This window comes from Ranitomeya imitator, chromosome 1 (genome assembly GCF_032444005.1).
Source record: "Ranitomeya imitator isolate aRanImi1 chromosome 1, aRanImi1.pri, whole genome shotgun sequence".
Taxonomy (NCBI): Eukaryota; Metazoa; Chordata; class Amphibia; order Anura; family Dendrobatidae; genus Ranitomeya; species Ranitomeya imitator.
Window position 1 is genome coordinate 808,410,250 of NC_091282.1, and position 19,478 is coordinate 808,429,727.

A 19,478-nucleotide genomic window follows, 5' to 3' on the forward strand; every position below is an offset into this window, starting at 1 on the left:
ATCAAACGCTTTGGAAAAATCGAGATATACCACGTCCAATGACTCACCGTGGTCCAGTCTATAGCTTACCTCTTCATAAAAACTGATTAGATTGGTTTGACAGGAGCGATTTCTCATAAACCCATGCTGATATGGAGTTAAACAGTTATTCTCATTGATTACTATCTTGCTCACTATTGAGATATTACTGTAGCAAGTACTGAAACGATCAGTACAGCCATGACTGATTAAAAAGGCACCAAAGAGATCAAAACTGGGTATCTATGTCAAATAAGGCAAATTACCTCTACCTGCCTAACCGTCTTATACTGTTCTTAACGATTTGTATGTCAAGCATACCATATACCCAGCTTTCTAATGTTCCCTGAAGACCCGTGGAAAGTGAAATATCTCAAAATACTGTTTATCATCTAGTCCAGTAGGTTGCACTGCTATTGTTTCTCTATACTTTCCCTAAATAGTCTCTCCCTCTGAAGATGTCCTAGATCTATTGTGACAGAAGCTATTGGAGAAGTGAGTGCAGCGCCTGCTCTTCTGCTTCTGAGAAACAAGCCGTCTTAGGGCAGAGATAGAAGTAGTGAGTGACGCAAGTGCCATTACAACATTACAATTCGTTATAATATGGCGCTAGGAGCTGTGGGGAGGTGCTGTTGTCACTCACTGCTTCTATTTCTGCCCCTGCCCCAGATGTAAAACATCTTGTTTTACAGTTAGAAGCAGTGGTGGCAAAGATAGAAGCCGGCGCTGCACTCACCACTCCAACAGATTCTCCATAGATCCAGGCCATCTTCAGAGGGTTGCAATGCAAGAAACTGTAGCCCCCTGATGGCATCCTGTTCCAAGAGGGGCGATAGACGCTGAAGATAAGCGAGTGCAGCCACAGCCTCCTGTGGCGTCCTGTTTGAGACTCTTCTTTTTGAGAAGAGAAATTTAAAAAAAAAAAAAACACACATGTAGGGATTAACTAGAAAGGTAGATGGGAAAGCTCAGAATAAGGCTCACGTACAGTGAGGTGCCGAACAGAAGGAATCCAGCAAGTGAAGTTGGAAAGTGTAAACCCGACTACAGAGGAGCACCGACGCTGCCGGAATGAGCTGCGCACATGCGTGAGATTTGCAGGAGCAGGGGCTGACACTGGCTCATGCAAACTATGTTATGCACGGTGGCGCAGTGGTTAGCACAGCAGCCTTGCAGCGCTGGAGTCCTGGGTTCTAATCCCATCCAGGACAACATCTGCAAAGAGTTTGTATGTTCTCCCCGTGTTTGCGTGGGTTTCCTCCGGGCACTCCGGTTTCCTCCCACATTCCAAAGACATACTGATAGGGATTCTAGATTGTGAGCCCCATCGGGGACAGTGATGATAATGTGTGCAAAACTGTAAAGCGCTGCGGAATATGTTAGCGCTATATAAAAATAAAGATTATTATTATTATTATCACGCCCACAAGGGCCTGATAACATGGAAAGAGGTCTGACTAGTCTGGGGCAACCATCAACTAGTCAATGCCCTCATTAGCATAGATACAGGGGACATTATAAATGCTTTTTTTATACACTGATATAACTCAATATCTTTATACAGGGCTGGTTGGGCACGGAATTTAGTCATACATAGGTAAGTGCTGTTGGGTTGGAGGGCATGGGGGACCTGACAGGTTCCCTGTAAAGGGAATCTGCCACCACATTTGAGTTATCTAACCTATTAATATGGCATACAGGCCATGGACTGCTGAAGACAGTCCTCCTTGTGTGTCTCATATCTGATGTCTTGTGGAAAAATTCAGCTTTCATTGCTTTATGTAAATGCGCTGCTTGCTTTATTATCCTATCTTTTTCCTCCCACATCGTCACTCTGTCCCTGTGACTTCAGGTACGCAGCCAGAAATCACTCGCCTGCGCATTATGACTGCCATCGCTCCTCTTCAGTGCCCCGCCCTTCCATGGGCATTGGAAATGGCATTTTTACTCTGCAGAGGGGGAGGAAGGAAGTCGGAAGTGTACCTTTTTGGGAGATCACTGGGAGCGGAAGTACCAACGACCCATGCAGAAGCTGAATGGAACACTGAAGAGGGGAGATGGGCCTATCAGCTCGGGATTGGATCCCAGTGATGCGCAATCATCACCGATGCTTTGGATTGGTGATTATTTGCATTTATGGCATATCCCCATTGAGGCCCATTACTGTATATTAGGGTTCTAATCATTTAAAATGGATATATAAAAGTACACACACGACAAAATGTAAATACATCCTTTTAAGCAAGTGCCAGGTAAGCTGTGGGAAAAGGTTGAAAATAGGTGGAGTATACCTTAGAAGTATGTTGTAAATTGTGAGTCACCTCTGCATTCCTGTTCACTTAACCCCTCAAGCATTAGCACAAAGGGTAAACTGTACAAAGAGATTACAACAAAATTCTGGGGCATTTATTTATTAAAAAAAAAAAAAAAGAGAGAAGATAATTGGAGTAAACTGCACAAAAAAGGTGCACACCTCTTAATAAATTTGGAGATGTTTTAAACTGTCCTGGAATCACAAAATGAAATCTATACCTGAGCAGGTGCAGATTTATGGCAAAAACAAGCTCAAAGAGGCCATTTCACCAAATTTTCATGTTGCACTGGACACAATGTGTAATAGTGGCTACAAAGCACAATAAGGCCTCTTTCACACTTGCGCCGTTTAGCGTCCGTTGCAATGCATCGTTTTGGGGAAAAACGCATCCGCAAATGTGCCCGCAGGATGCGGTTTTTTTCCCCATAGACTTGTATTGCCGATGGATGGCGACGTATGGCTATACGTCGCGTCCATCATGCACTGGATGCGTTGTGTTTTGGCGGACCGTCGTCATGAAAAAACGATCAAAGGAACGTTTTGTCGTACGTCGCATCCTGCACTTTGGAGTGCGCATGCCCGGGCGGAGATCTCTAGCTCCTCCCCGGGACTTTAGAATGGGCAGCGGGTGCGTTGAAAAACTGCCTCCGCTGCCCACGTTGTGCCGAATTTTAACAACGTCTGTCGGTACGTCGCGCCGACGCTTAGCGACGGCCACGTACCGACGGCCACGTACCGACGGAAGTGTGAAAGAAGCCTAAGTTCAGCTGCAGATAAATGTGGATCCAGTCACGGACTGCAATGCACAGACTGTCCGCCGGTCTCCCAACCAAAGCATGACAGCCTCATAGAAATATATGAACCAGCCACGCTCAGGTCGGGAGACCCGCGGCCAGTCCGTACACTGCGGGGATTAGACCGAGAACAATGGACATCGGCATGGGCCTGAAAACTTTAGTTTTTTTTACTTCACCCCTCTGTTCACCAATATTCCTGCAATGAAGCGTTTGGCATCTCCCCCTAAAAACACCACCATCAAAGTATAGAGCAGGTTTCTCAGTGGCAGTCAGCCAGAGTTCCTGGTCTAACTTCCTGCATGATTAGAAAGCACAGATGACTAACACCTCTCAGATAATATCCCAGTGTGGAGAGGAGTAGTGCAACTGAATTTAGCTCTGCCACATTACAAAGCCCTTCTTTGTTCTACCAGCTCTCCTCCTCTATTAGCATTTTCAGCTCCCCCACATAGCCTGTCTGGAGAGGTATCAGTAATCACACTTGTCTGTTGTGCTCAACTTTTCATAGTTCTGCAGTGAGATCAGAGCAGTTATTCCTTTTGCTGTTAAAGGGGTTGTCTACCACTCCGACAAGTCCTTCTTAAATGCTACACTCCCCAGTGTGAAATAAACTGAACAGATACTCACCTCCTACACCAGTGCCATTCTAGCTAGGTCGGCGCCGAGTCTGGCAGCATTCGCATGACATTATTATGCCATGTGATCTCTGCAGCCAGTGTCAGCTAATGAACTACAATTTTAAAGCTTCCCACAAAGGAAACGTGAATGTAAAAAAGGAAGTGTGAGCAAATTAGCCCATTAGCCGACACGGATTGTTATGTTATTGTGGAGTACAGCATTGAAGAAGAGTTTTTCAGAGTTGTGGACAAGCCCTTTAAATGCATCCTGTTCCCTGTTATCAGCCATCTTAGTGCCAATACAGATAGGAAGTGATGAAAAATATCACTGCTTTATCTATACAGCAAATATATTTCAGTACACAATTGTTAATGGTATTAGACATTTCCTGAGCACAAGCCTCCTATTAAGAGAACTGTGAGATGACTCAATTGCCCTATAGAGACACATGTACATGTCGGCTGGTAGCACGTGTGAATGTACAGACTGACATGAACATCTGCCACTACCCATCTCCCAGGGAAAAGGAAGGCTCAGGTGCCTTAAACCATGCTCCAATGTAGTAGAACTTTCCACAGTGGAGAATGAGACAGTAAAAAAGAATCTCTGGTGCCTGAACGCATTATTAAATTCAAACTTATCTCATATTAATGAGGGGTTTCTTTCCATTGAAATGAAGGTACTGACAAATGACCCCCTTACACATTACATGGTCAGTGTGCTACCAAGTCTCTATTGAACATGGCTTAAAGAGTACAAGTGTTTTTGTTTCTAGATTTTTTTTGTATTTTCTTTTTTTTAGTTTTGTCCAGCATGAAACTTTCTAATTACTTTATTAGGGAAATTATCTTCATTTTTGTTAGAAAATTTTTTGTACGTGTCTTTCAAACCCCTTCCACGCCCCACCACTCAAGTCTATTTGCATGTCTGCCTGAATGTACTCATTTGGAGTACAGATGATGGCAGTTAAAGGAGAAGTTCAGCACCCGTGTTTCACTAAGGCTACAGTCACACGATCGTTTGAAATGGCAGTGTGTGAACTGATTTTTTTTTTATAGAGTTTATATACTATAATTGATCTATTCATACATACATAAAAATCACAGATCCCCATGAGAGATCTGCAAGACTCGGAGCAGGTCCTACTCTGATTCAATTTTGAAGATCAGCATAGGAGATATTCAATGAGTCTGTAAATAATAATAATACAGCACACCAACACTTCACAGGGATGTATGACTGTAGCTCTGGGGATTGTACTGATTAACACAACACTTAGAGGTGGACACAGATGCTGACAATATCACTGCCATCATCTGTACTCCAAGGCAGTGTGTTCTGATACACTAGAGGAAAATCATGAGGGTGAGAGCCACTTACATGCAATATTAACAAGAGTATAGATCAATTTGCAAAGTTTAATAACTTTCCATGCTGGACAAAGATGGTTTTTGGTGCAGCTTTTGATACGGTTTCGTATATAGGGAGTTTCTTTTTCTGCTTCCAATTCAATCAGTGGTTAAATTTGGGCCTTTTTCAGGCAAGAATCCCAAAAGAATTTTCCACACAAAAAAAAAAATTAAATAAAAAAAAAGCACCATATGTACATTACGAGTTTTTTTTTTTCTCATTGAAATCAGTAGAAAGGTTAAGTCAAGATCCATATATTAAAAGCGGCTGGAGGAGGTGGTGGTGGATTTTCCTTACCTTAGCTTGTACTATTTGGTAGACTAAAGATTACTGGACATGTACAGTTAAATACACATATAGTTTACTCGATAATGCAAGGAATTGGAGTTTAGAAACACACAAAATAAAAATTGGGTGAATCGGAGGACATGCAGTGACTTTAAAACCCACAGCGTGCCCTTGAATAAGACACTGAAACCCTGCTCAAAAATTAAAGCATAACCACTGCTTAGTGAAAGATGTTTTGTTGCCAAAGGTGAACTGCTCAAATAGGAAGTCATTAATAGGATATCACAAAACCCAAACAGGAAACTGCCCAGCACATACTACGCAGCTCCATTGAACGAGGCTATATCTATAGGCTACAGTCTCCTGGAGACCAGTGTAGATAGAGATGTGATCACAATAGAGGAAGTTCAAAGGTTCACACTGCAGAGGTCCTCAGGGAGGACGATATGGCACAGGGTTAGTCATTTCGAGAAAAACATCTAATTTAGGGGCATTCAGACGTCATGGTTGTCTCAAGGTTTCCACTTTTTGCGCTATCAATAAGCTGTGAATTAATCCCAATTTATTTTTGCTCAGGGTAGGTGCACACAATCAGTAAATGCTGCGGGTTGGACGCTGCGTACCTCCGCAGTGTCCAGATGTTACAGCATCAAGAAATCCCATGTCCACTATGTGTACACAGATGCCTGCAGATCACCCGCGGAGACGGACATGTGTCACATCTTTCCAGACCTCAGCGTGTCTATTTCTCTTGCCAATTTCAACCGTGCAATGTATTGGACGCGGTGATTTGGTTCAATAAACACATAAGGATTCACCTACATTCTTAAGCCGATGCTTTGGATGTAGCTGACATGTGCTGCGTCCACAGTGCTGCCAATTACTGACTGTGTGCACCTAACCTAAAACTTTGCTTTGGCTATATCTTCCACCATACTGTATGAACTGGGAGTTCACCACTTCTGCACATGCCAGCTGTCACCAAATTTTTCAAATCCGATGTGGATTCAGCCTGAGAAAGAGCTGCAAAAGCGCCCCATAAAATGAACATAATGCACAGCAATGTCAAAACGACATTGCTGTGCACATGTTCCATCTTCAGTCACGTCCTTTAATGGCTTTCAAGTTCAGAGACCCTGAAGAGGTTAGCAGAAGTGACTTGCTCATTGCTTGGGTGGCTGAGAAGCCGTCCAATCTATACTTCTCTGTATAGGAGTAAAAGATGGCGGCAGTGGAGCCGCCGTAAGAACGACAGGACAGTAATATCGCCTATGAAGCCACTTTAGGAAAATGACTCCTGGCATTTTCCTATAGTGGCTTTGCCTGGGAAAAATTTGGCGGCAATGAGCAGATAGTCACACCACACAGAATAGATAAATAACATTTAGGGTATGTGCACACGTAGAATGGAGCTCTGCGGATTTTTCCGCAGCAGATTTTAGAAATCCGCAGGTAAAAAGGCACTGTGTTTTACCTGCGGATTTACCGCGGATTTTGTGCGGATTCCCCTGTGGTTTTACACCTGCGGATTCCTATTGTGGAGCAGGTTTAAACCGCTGTGGATTCCGCACAAAGAATTGACATGCTGCGGAATGTAACCCACAACGTTTCCGAGCGTTTTTTGTCCGCAGCATGTGCACTGCGGATTGCTTTTTCCATAGGTTTACATTGTACTGTAAACGCATGGGAAACTGCTGCGGATCCGCAGCAAAATCCGCAACGTGTGTACATAGCCTTAATGTGTGCCTACTTTACAGCAGCATCATTTTTGAAGCTATTATTTGTATTTGAATGTTAGAAGGGTTTAAATTTTAGCTGCAATTTTTTTTTTTTTTCAATTAAATTTGTAGAACCCGATTTTTTTTTTTTTGTTTGTTTAAGGGACCTTCTTCACTTTTGAAGTGACTCTGCGGGTTTTAGGGTATGTGCACACGTCAGGATTTCTTGCAGAAATTTTCCTGACAAAAAACTAACATTTATGCCAGAAATCCGCAAGCGTTTTTTTCATGCGTTTTTGGTGCGTTTTTTTCCAAATGCATAGAATAGCGGGAAAACCGCCAAAAATCCGCAAAATTAATGAACATGCTGCTTTTTTTACCGCGATGCGTTTTTTTCACGAAAAAAAAAAACGCATCATGTGCATAAATTCTAAATGATAGGATGCATAATGTATGCATTTTTAATGAGTTTTTATAGCGTTTTTATCGCGAAATAACCTGAACGAGTGCACATACCCTCATTGACGTTTTTTGGAGATTATATTCCAACAAAAAGAAGAATGCATCTAGGAATGTAGGGGGCATCTCGTACCCACAGGTGCTATATAAAATTTTCTAACACTGTAATGTGAAACAGAATCCCCCCCCCCCCAGTAAAAATGTTGCTTTAGCCCCAATTGTTTCATTTTCACAGGGGGTAATGGGAGGAAATAGGACTCCATAGGTGGTTGAAAAGTGCTGTCTGAGCACACAGCAGAGCTCAGAAGTTACAGTAATACTGGAGTGCAAATTTTGCTGGAATAGTTTACAGGTGCCAGATCACATTGGGAGAGCCCCTGAGGTGCCAGAACTGCTAAACAAACCAAAGTATCCCCATTTTACAACCTACACCTCTCAATGAATTCATCAAGGAGGTGTAGCGAGCTTGTTAAGAACACAGACTTTTCTATCATTGGGTTGTTATGGGTCGTTACGGAACGATTGCGTATTTATTGGCAAAACCTTTCTCCGTTATTCTTTTGTAAATATTTGTATTTTTTTTATTGATGCTTTATGGGACGTGAAGGTTTATAATCTGATCACTGCCAAGCTCCTATGGAGATTGTGCGGGCACAAGCTCCGGTGCGTGAATGATCCGAATCACATATCTGTACATCATAACGCTGGATCACATTTCCCCAATTACGGCATACTTGTACGGTACATCAAATGTTGAGGAGGGGTGGATGCTGATCTCTTTGGGTGTGGTAGCCAAAGTCTGTGATGTCATTTGTTTTTACGGTAAATCAGCAGGATTTTGCGCATAACAGGGCACTGTAGATTATCAATTTTGAAACCACACATTGGAGTGAATTTGTCACTTGGTGGCCACTGCTCTATCAGTGAATGATAAACCCCCTATATGAATAAGGAAGGAGTTTTAACTATGCATTATACATTTACCATATTGTGTCATTTTCATTGTAAATTGGATGAGTGCAATACTGATTGGTTAGGGTGTTTATAAAAACTTCTACCAAGTTATTGAGAGAACCATGCAGTTGTTCACAGCTGCACAGTTCTCCCTCGCCGACCCGCTACTGATCAGATCACAGCTGTAAGAATAGATGAACAGTCGACCCTCATGGACAGAACTGTAAGGGGATTCATAGCTTCCCAGTTCTGGATTCCCCCGACATACACTGAACAGCTAGTACTCTAGGAATCTATACGGAAGCTTCTATTCTAACCCTACACCATAGACAGAAATACACGATGCTGATCATTACAAAATCTTTAGTTAAACAACAGAAAATGGGGAAAAATATTTTCTGTATTAACGCTGGCTGCATCCTATAGTGAATTTAATTATATTACAGAACTAAATTACCACATTTTATTTATTTATTTTTTATATATAACTATAGGATGCACTTTACTTTAAAGTGCTTAGGATGTGCAGCTCCCGGGCATATTTCTTTCCTTCCCTGAACCAATCAGATAGATCATTGTCCGGCAGGAGGAGAGAGAAGAGCTCTCTCAGTGATCAGGAAGGACGAAAAAAGCTGCCTATGGATAGATATATATACTAGCTGAAGAGCCCGGCGTTGCCTGGGCATAGTAAATATCTGTGGTTAGTTATAGCACCTCACGTCTCTTATTTCCCATCACACCTCTCATTTTCCCCCTCACTCCTCTCATTCCCCCCTAACACTTGTCATTTCGACCTCACATCTGTCATTTTCCGATCACTCCACTATTTCCCCTCACTCCTCTCATTTTGCACGCACACCCCTCATTTTCACCTCACACCTCTCATTTTCCCCCTCAGTATATACATGTTTGTCATCTCCTCCTGTATATAGTATACACCTGTATGTCATCTCCTGTATATAGTATACACCTGTATGTCATCTCCTGTATATAGTATATACCTGTATGTCATCTCCCCTGTAAATAGTATATACCTGCTGTATGTCATCTCCTCCTGTATATTGTATATACCTGTATGTCATGTCTTCTGTATATAGTATATACCTGTATGTCATCTCCTCCTATATATAGTATATACCTGTATGTCATCTCCTCCTGTATATAGTATATACTCCTGTATATAGTATATACCTGTGTGTCATCTCTCCTGTATATAGTATATATCTGTGTGTCATCTCCCCTGTATATAGTATATACCTGTGTGTCATCTCCTCCTGTATTAGACCTCGTTCACACGTTATTTGGTCAGTATTTTTACCTCAGTATTTGTAAGCTAAATTGGCAGCCTGATAAATCCCCAGCCAACAGGAAGCCCTCCTCCCTGGCAGTATTATATTAGCTCACACATACACAAAATAGACAGGTCATGTGACTGACAGCTGCCGTATTTCCTATAAGTAACATTTGTTGCTCTTGTAGTATGTCTGCTTATTAAATCAGATTTTTATTTTTGAAGGATAATACCAGACTTGTGTGTGTTTTAGGGCGAGTTTCATGTGTAAAGTTGTGTATGTTGAGTTGCGTGTGGCGACATGCATGTAGCGACTTGTGAGATGAATTTTGTGTGTCGACATGCGAGTAGCAATTTTTTTTGTGTCGAGTTGCATGTGACAGGTTAGTGTAGCAAGTTGTGTGCAGCAATTTTTGCGCATGCAGAGTTTTGCGCGTGGCGAGTTTTATGTGTGGTGCGTTTTGAGTATGTGCAAGTTTTGTGTGAGGCAACTTTTGCATGTGTTGCAACTTTTGTGCATGTGGCAATTTTTCCGCGCGTGCAAGTTTTGCGTGTGGCGAGTTTTCCATGAGGTGAGTTTTGCACGTGTGGCGAGTTTTGCGTGAGCCTAGTTTTGCATGTGGCGAGTTTTGCGCGTGGCGAGTTTTGAGCGGTGACTTTTGCGTTTCGACTTTTATGTGGCGAGGTTGGTGTATGTGTGGTGAAATGTGTGCTGAGGGTGGTATATGTGTTCAAGCACGTGGTAGTGTGTGGCGCATTTTGTGTGTGTGTGTTCATATCCCCGTGTGTGGTGAGTATCCTATGTCGGGGCCCCACCTTAGCAATTGTACGGTATATACTCTTTGGCACCATCGCTCTCATTCTTTAAGTCCCCCTTGTTCACATCTGGCAGCTGTCAATTTGCCTCCTACACTTTTCCTTTCACTTTTTCCCCCATTATGTAGATGGGGGCAAAATTGTTTTTTGAATTGGAAAGCGCGGGGTTAAAATTTCGCCTCACAACCTAGCCTAGGACGCTCTCGGGGTCCAGACATGCGACTGTGCAAAATTTTGTGGCTGTAGCTGCGATGGTGCAGATGCCAATCCCGGACATACACATTCAGCTGTATATATTAGATAGATAGATATATTTTTATATAGATCACGTCTATGTGTATATGTAATAAATATACATATATTTTTTTTTTTTTACCGAAGTTTGAATTTTTTTTCACCACCTAAATAAAACAGAGCCTAGACATGTTTGGTGTCTGCGAACTTGTAATGACCTGGAGAATCATAATGGTAGGTTAATTTTAGCATTTAGTGAACATGGTTAAAAAAAACCAAAACTTTAGAATTGCACTTTTTTGCAGTTTCACTGTACTTGGAATTTTTTCCCCCGTTTTACAGTACATGATATGTTAAAACCAATAGGGGCGTTCAAAAGTACAACTTGTCCCGCAAAAATTAAAAAAATATGGCTCTGGGAAGAAGGGGAGCAAAAAACGAAAATGCAAAAATGGAAAATGGCCCGGGGGTTAAGGGATTTCTAATGACGGCCATACATAAATTTTTCCATGTGTGAAATGTAAAGTCTCTCAATGGAGCATATATAAAAAACAAAAACAAATGGATACTCTTAAAAACATGAAAATGTTGATCCAGAATGTCCATGCTAAACAAGTAGAGGAAAAACATCAGAGTACTAAAGTTCTACCTACAGTTTAAACCATGGCGCAAAAGAAAAACATCAAATGGTCAATATAACTTTCAATTATTAAAACAAAGAAAAATCTTACTTTTCTGACAATGATCCTGTGTCCAGCACCGGGCACCAAAAACAGAATTTATTACAGTAGACTGGCAGCTGTTCTTTCCTTTTAAAGCACCTGGGCATGCATCCCCACATTCTTCTTTGTCATCTTTATTAAGTTGGATGTAGTTGTCCTCAACAGAGTCGAGAATTTTTGACCAGTCAATAGTAGAGAGGTAACATAGTTCATTGTTCTTTTCAATTCTTACCGAGCCCCTGTTTATATGCATCAGGCTGTGTAGCCCAATCTCCTTCAAATGAACCATCTCAAAAATAACAAGGGCATAGTTGAAAAACAGTCGCCTACCTCGGATGACAGTGAGGTTTGGAAAGAGGTCTTTGAGGCTTTCCAGACCGGTAACCCGAAAGAGAAGGAGGTAGTCCGTTATCATTGTAAGTTTGGGAAAACTCAATCCTTTAAAGTTTTCGCGTTGGGTGTTGAACATAAGCAAAATTTGAAGATGACCTTCGATAACAGTGCAGTCTTCTAGCTCGTCCAATCTTGTCAAGTTATTTCGGAAATCCATACTTGGACAAACTAAGGAATAAAAAAAATATATATATAAATAAAATTGTACATAAAATTTCAATACATCATACAATTTCAACCTTTTTCAGTTTACCATACTACATGGTAAAAAAGCAGAGTGTTTTTGTGGCAAAACTCAATGTGGATTTGTGACAGAAATCCAACGCAAATTGCTGGATTTGTGGAGCAGATGTGCAGTTCCACTGTAGGTGAACACATGGATGGGGCTAATCTGAAAGTGGCTTCACAAGTCCCACATAAAAACCCACCGGAAATGACACTAGGGAGAAATCCAGGGCTGTGGAGCTGATAAGCCAAACCTCCGACTCAGAGATCCTTAGATCAGGAACAGAACAGAGATTTATAGGACATTTTATAACTTTACAAAATTATTATGAGAACATGTACAGCGCATTCTGTATTGTATAACTGAACCCAATTTATTATATGTTTTAGGAATCGCTGTCTGTCTATTTTATGTATACCATCACTGAAGCACTTCATATGGTGGTAGTGGAGTGGTGAAAAAAAGGGGACAGAAACTCTTATCACAGATACTAATGATTATTTGACAGCTCCTGTGACAAAATTATAGTGCAGAAAAGGACAGTTCAGATGTATAACTGTACACCTCTTTTCTTATTTCTCTAGAAAAGTATATATACTAGATCGCTCGCTACACATAAGCTGCCATAGTTCTTGACAGAGCGAGTCCTGCTTACACAAGACGATGCATTGCTGAGAAAGATTATCTCTTACACTTTGCAAAAGATTAATTTACCTGATGAACAAGCGTTTCGCTCATTTATCAGCCTGTTTTGAACTGCAAGATAATCAGAAAAACAGTTTGTTCAAAATGATCTTGCAGTGTTAGTACCTCTTAACTCTAGCTGGGCAAGTGATGCTGTACAGAGGCATCATGAGATATATAGCAGAGAGTACTAGAATAAAATGAAGTGTGCAATCTAGGAATCGAGATGGAAGCTGAAGAAGAAAAGAAAAAAAAAGCCTGAATACAGGGGAGTACACCATGTATAACAAGTTCAGAGGGTAACAGACTATTGGGTGGGGGGTGCAGGGAAGGACTGCTTCTTTAACTTTTGACTTTACTTTAAGACAGGACAAGAAGTACATGTGGTGGTCCTTTTTGACTATGGGAATTAGCAAAACATAAGACAAGCTCATGGGCTGCTTTATAAGAAATGGTAATAGCTTTGTATATTCTTATAAATGTTTTATGCTCACTGCATGCATCCGCTCACCCCACAAATGGGTGTTCAGGGGCAATTAGGTACGTGGTCCTGAATGCTCTTGGGGCTTAAAAGTGGTCGTTCTGGCTCACTTCACTTTTGTATTCAGCCGCCAGAGGCAAAACCAGCTGATCGGTGGGGGTACAACTGGGTGTCGGACTTCCACTGATTACATTTTCTTTTATTTGGTCTAATATAAATAGGTCACCTTTGTTCTAAAAGCTAGAATCCTTTTGGAACGATTATAGGCATAATGTTGAAATCCAATCACCAGTTGCGTAACTTAAAAGTACGCAGACCCCCAATACAAAATGTCGAATAGGGTCCCAACTATCCTTTTGAGCCCCTCAGGCTCCAGTGCCTGGCTGCAAAAGCAACTCCTGCAACCTTTATAGCTATGCCTCACAGGTCACAAAGCTTATATATTGCTTAGGGTATGTGCACATGGTCAGTAATCGGCAGCGCTTTGGACAGCACATGTCCGCTGTGTCCCATCTCCGCAAGAGAAATTGACATGCTGCGGTCTGGAAAGGCGCGCCGCATGTCTGTCTCCGTGAGTGATCCGCGGACGTCTATATGCAGTGTTCAACCCGCAGCATTTACTGACCATGGGAACGTACCCTAAGACATCATCATAGGGGCAAGGTTTATTCTCTTATGTCCAACGATCCAAACTAAGTATTTAGGACTATATACAAAAACAAACAAGGAACTGTACTGTGCATCTTAAAGGGAACCCGTCATTAACCTGTAGGTGTCTGCTGGATACAACACAAAACAAACATGCAGAGGCCTTACCAGAGGTCAACCATTTCTCCTGTACTCCCCAAAACTATAACATCTCACTTTGTTAGAATTGACAGCAGACTACGGATTGACCAACACACTGCGTAATATCACATTTACCATGTTGTAAATTTCAAGGGAATGCGTCGTCATATATTTATACATTTATCATACATTTTTAACAATTTTTAGTGATGATTTTCAATTCCCTATCACTAGCTATTCTTTACTACAAATTCTAAAACCTTGCTGTTCTCATGCAATTTACTCAGGGGCTCACATTAGGCTAAGATTTAATATTCTGCAGAGAGAAGGTCTCATTGGTCATCTCATCTTTAGCACAGGCAAAATTACGCCGAGTTTATTTGATACTTTTTGTGTCAGTTCTCTGTTCAGAATAAGCGATCATGACTGACCTCATGTTCAGAGGCAGCAGCAAGATGGACAGAACACAGCAGCAGCAGTACTGAGCAGTGTTGCTGTAAATCCAGATATTTTTTTTTAGGAGGAGGGGGGGAAAAAAAAAAAAAACACATTTCTCTAAGATCTCTTACTTTGATTTATATAAAGTTTATTAAAATTACAGATTATTTAAGTTCATAAATATAAGAATGTAAATGCATGCACTTTTTTTTTTTTAACCACAAATTGCTTTGGATTTACTACGGTGCAGACTGTCACACCCAATAACACACAATGTGACCCTGTATGACCTACTAATAGTTCAAAGCTGATCCAATAGCCATAGCTAGCACAAAACATCAATTACAATGGGCAGCCTCATTCATATTACTCATGTAACATTTCTCCAATAATGTATGCAATTGTCGTTAAACATATAAAACCAGGAAGTGTGGGGGTTAATCCATGCGGTTCAGGAGCAAGAATGTTATTCCAAGAATAAAGGCAAAAAACAGAACAGAAAAGTCTTGGGTTTCCTTCCCACAAACGAGGGGGGCCGGGTGGAAGCGTGTCTGTTATTCAGACATTTGCCACGTATGCTCAGCCTTTTTTTTGCTTTGCTACCCCCTTGTCCACAACCCTGTGTCACACACATTTCTACACCAACCACCATATATTGCAAGTTTCAGCATCTGTCTGAAAATCTGGCCCATGTCGCCTTTGTAATGTTCTTTTCTTAAGTCCTTTGGTGTCTGCCTGCAGATTTCTCCATGATAAATTATGGCTATGTAGTACACTTACAAACTTGGGAAAACGACCCCTTAATCTTTATGATAATTTATGATGGTTGCAGTTTTCATATGCAATTCCTTTTCAGCTACCCTAGCAGTCCTAAGAGTTGCTAAGGACATTCTGGGTAAGCCGCCGTCGAGTGGAGGCGCCATGGTGTTACCTTAGGGTGCCAACCTCCGCGGTCAGGCAGGGACAAACTAGAGTCAGAGAAGGGCATTTCCTAGTGCGAACAGGGACCTGTCAGGTTCAGCCATTTATGCCTTCCTGGTTTGTACATTATCAGTGTGAATGTGCTTCGGCAGTCAAAACACCTATGCACATTAGATAATGTTCAGCTAAACCCATCATTTTTGGCATGTGGGGGCCAACAAAGATTGGGCAGTTGTAATTCAATTATATATTTATTATGCTTTGCTTATATAGCACTATCTTATTCCGCAGCACTTTACATACAGTGGGGGAACTAAGTATTTGATCCCTTGCAGATTTTGTACGTTTGCCCACTGACAACGTCATGAACAGTCTATAATTTTAAGGGTAGGTTTAATTTTAACATTGAGAGATAGAATATCAAAAATAAAATCCAGAAAATCACATTGTATAAATTATATAAATGTATTTGCATTTTGCAGTGAGAAATAAGTATTTGATCCCTCTAGCAAACAAGACTTAATAATTGGTGGCAAAACCCTTGTTGGCAAGCACAGCAGTCAGACGTTTTTTATAGGTGATGATGAGGTTTGCGCACATGTCAGGAGGAATTTTGGTCCACTCCCCTTTGCAGATCATCTCTAAATCATTAAGATTGAGGCTGCCACATGGCAACTCGGAGCTTCAACTCCCTCCATAAGTTTTCTATGGGATTAAGATCTACAAAGCTACTTTGTTGACCTGGCTGCATGTTTTGGGTCATTTTGGCAGAGGGAAGGAGGTTGTCACTCAGGATTTTATGGTACATGGCTTCATCCATTCTCCCACTGATGTGGTGAAGTAGTCCTGTGCTCTTAGCAGAGAAACACCCCCAAAACATAATGGTTCCACCTCCATGTTTGACAGTGGGGACGGTGTACGTTGGGTCATAGGCAACATTTCTCTTCCTCCAAACACGGCGAGTTGAGTTAATGCCAAAGAGCTCAATTTTTGTCTCATCTGACCACAGCACCTTCTCCCAATCACTCAGAATCATCCAGTTGTTCATTGGAAAACTTTAGACAGACCTGCACATGTGCCTTCTTGAGCAGGGGGACGTTGCGGGCACGGCAGGATTTTAAACCTTTATGGCATAATGTGTTACCAATGATTTTCTTGGTGACTGTAGTCCCAGCTGCCTTGAGATCATTAACAAGTTCCCCCCCCCCTCCCCCCCCCCCCGTGTAGTTTTAGGCTGATCTCTCACCTTCCTCATGATCAAAGATACCCCAGGAGGTGAGATCTTGGATGGAGCCCCAGATCGATGGTGATGGACAGTCAGATGAATGATTGTCGGCTGACACCTATCTAATGTGTATGTCAGTTTCCAGTGTTCCCTTTGCACAAAAAAAAAAACACACACACACACACACACACACACACTTGATAGAGCTGAGGATACATATTTAGGGAGGATTAGTGGTTAGTCAAACTATAGTTTGGCTGACAGCTTAGATGTACACAGCTCACCTCATTCTACCTCCGTGTTCACTCAGTGACCACTGCACACTTTCATCATGAAGATTACCTGTTTTCTGTGAAATAGATTATTTATTTTGTAAACCAGGATTGCAACACTACACTTTTTTCGAAGGTGCTTGTTACTGGACCACATTTAGCCTAACTTAAACTGTGCGTATGTCCCCATGCAGGCCAATGTCCCCATGCAGGCCAATGTCCCCATGCAGGCCAATGTCCCCATGCAGGCCAATGTCCTCATGCTGGCCAATGTCCTCATGCTGGCCAATGTCCTCATGCTGGCCAATGTCCTCATGCTGGCCAATGTCCTCATGCTGGCTAATGTCCTCATGCTGGCCAATGTCCTCATGCTGGCTAATGTCCTCATGCTGGCCAATGTCCTCATGCTGGCCAATGTCCTCATGCTGGCCAATGTCCTCATGCTGGCCAATGTCCTCATGCTGGCCAATGTCCTCATGCTGGCCAATGTCCTCATGCTGGCCAATGTCCTCATGCTGGCCAATGTCCTCATGCTGGCTAATGTCCTCATGCAGGCCAATGTCCTCATGTAGGCCAATGTCCTCATGCTGGCTAATGTCCTCATGCTGGCTAATGTCCTCATGTTGGCTAAACCAAAGTCGTCACAATTGTTGGAGACTAACTGCAACCTGGGGTGCCAAGTGGGTACTGGTAGGTGTGAGGCATGGCAAGTCACTTCCTCTAACCAGGATACCCTACAGAAAGATTTTGACAGTGAAACTATTTACAGAATTGACAGCAATTACAGCTCTTCAAATGCTGTATGATACCACAGAAGCACACCCTATGTTACTAATCACGACCCCATCAGCGTTTTCCACTATATCCAGCATGGTCTACACTTGCAGTGGGATTTTAGGTCAGCAGCTAAAGCCGTTAGTAGTCCATCAGAGTATGGCCAGGTGAGTCATAAAACCAGTTGATTTGTCGAATACAAGACACTGATTCACTCAACATCGTGACAATCTAATAAAAATCATGCAGAGAGACGTCCCGTACCTAGTCACAAACTCCAGATTGTGACTTAGAGTATGTTCCCATGGTCAGTAAAGGCTGCGGGTTGGACGTGGAGTACATCCGCGGCGTCCAACCTGCAGCGTCCAGATGTAACAGCATAGTGGATAGGATTTCAAGAAATCCCATCTCCACTATGCGTGCACAGACACCCGCGGAAATGGACACGCAGTGCGTCTTTCCAGACCGCAGTATGTCCAATTATCTTGCGGAGACGCTTAGTCTCCGTAAGACAAATATCACCCATACAATGTATTGGGCGAGGTGGTTCTGCATGGTTCAATGAACACATGCGGATTCACCTGTGTTCAAAAGCCGGCAGCTTTGGACGGAGCGAACATGTGCTGCGTCCAAAGTGCTGCCGATTACTGACCGTGGGGATGTAGCCTTACAGTCAAGTGATGTCATGACATGCGCCATGACCTTATGACACACTATAGGCAGGGACTCCAGCCAAAACAAGCGCAGGCATATCCAAAGCCTAACGGGGCTGAACGTCCCAGCCCAGAAGGAAGATGTCGGGGTTTCCAGCACGCAACGGTAAGAAGAGGCGAGGAGGACCATATGGGGATTCCTTGTGCAGTGGAGGTTACCACTCGGCTTTTTTTTTTTTCTTAACCTCTTCCTAGCCCTCTACCGTCACCAGTTTGCAGAATTTACACAGAATATGAATTACAGAAGATCCACATTTTGGAGCATATGACTTGTAAAATTTTACATATTATGTTAATAAATTCATGACCACTACTAAAAGATTAACAATGCAAAGCAGGCTGAAGGAAGACCCGCAGAGGATCCAGTCAGCCAAGCAAACAAGGCTTATTTCCCTGGAACCGTATGGTGGATTTAAAAAAAAAAAAAAAAAAAAAAAAGCATAGTGGGAAAACTCATGAGCAGCACGCCTAAAGTAAAACAAAAAACTTGCCATTTTTGCACTGGTGACAGATCCTCCTTAACCCATTCACGACATGCGGCGTATATATACACCACATATCGGAAGCCTGCCCCATACCAGGCAGAGGATGGCTGTGTATTACAGCCAGGATCTGCCGCTAACTTGTTAACTGCTGCTGTCAATCTCTGACAGCAGCATTTAACTTCCGCCCATTGTAGCACCCATGATGTGATCGCGAGTCGCCGATGGGTTGTCATGACAGCCTGGGGTCAGATGACGACCCCGTGCTTGTCAATACAGAACTCCTTTGAATCCCTGCCTGTGGATGGGCTGCAATAGGAGACTGAGATTTCTGCTGTATGCAGCGCTGCTGAAGCATCACTGCATACAGCACAAGCGATCGCATGAGCGCTAACAATCAGTAAAAGGTTAAAAAAAAAAAATACAAGTTCAAATCACCTC

The 19,478-nt window shown here is 42.3% G+C and overlaps 1 protein-coding gene across 1 annotated transcript in view; it reads right to left on the reverse strand.

Moving 5' to 3' along the window:
• INSR (insulin receptor) overlaps positions 1–19,478 on the reverse strand; it is a 172,188-nt gene that overhangs the window by 73,504 nt on the left and 79,206 nt on the right. The window contains exon 2 of the mRNA XM_069739150.1: positions 11,649–12,200. Within this exon, the coding sequence (XP_069595251.1) occupies positions 11,649–12,200 (552 nt within the window). The remainder of the gene's footprint in view (positions 1–11,648; positions 12,201–19,478) is intronic.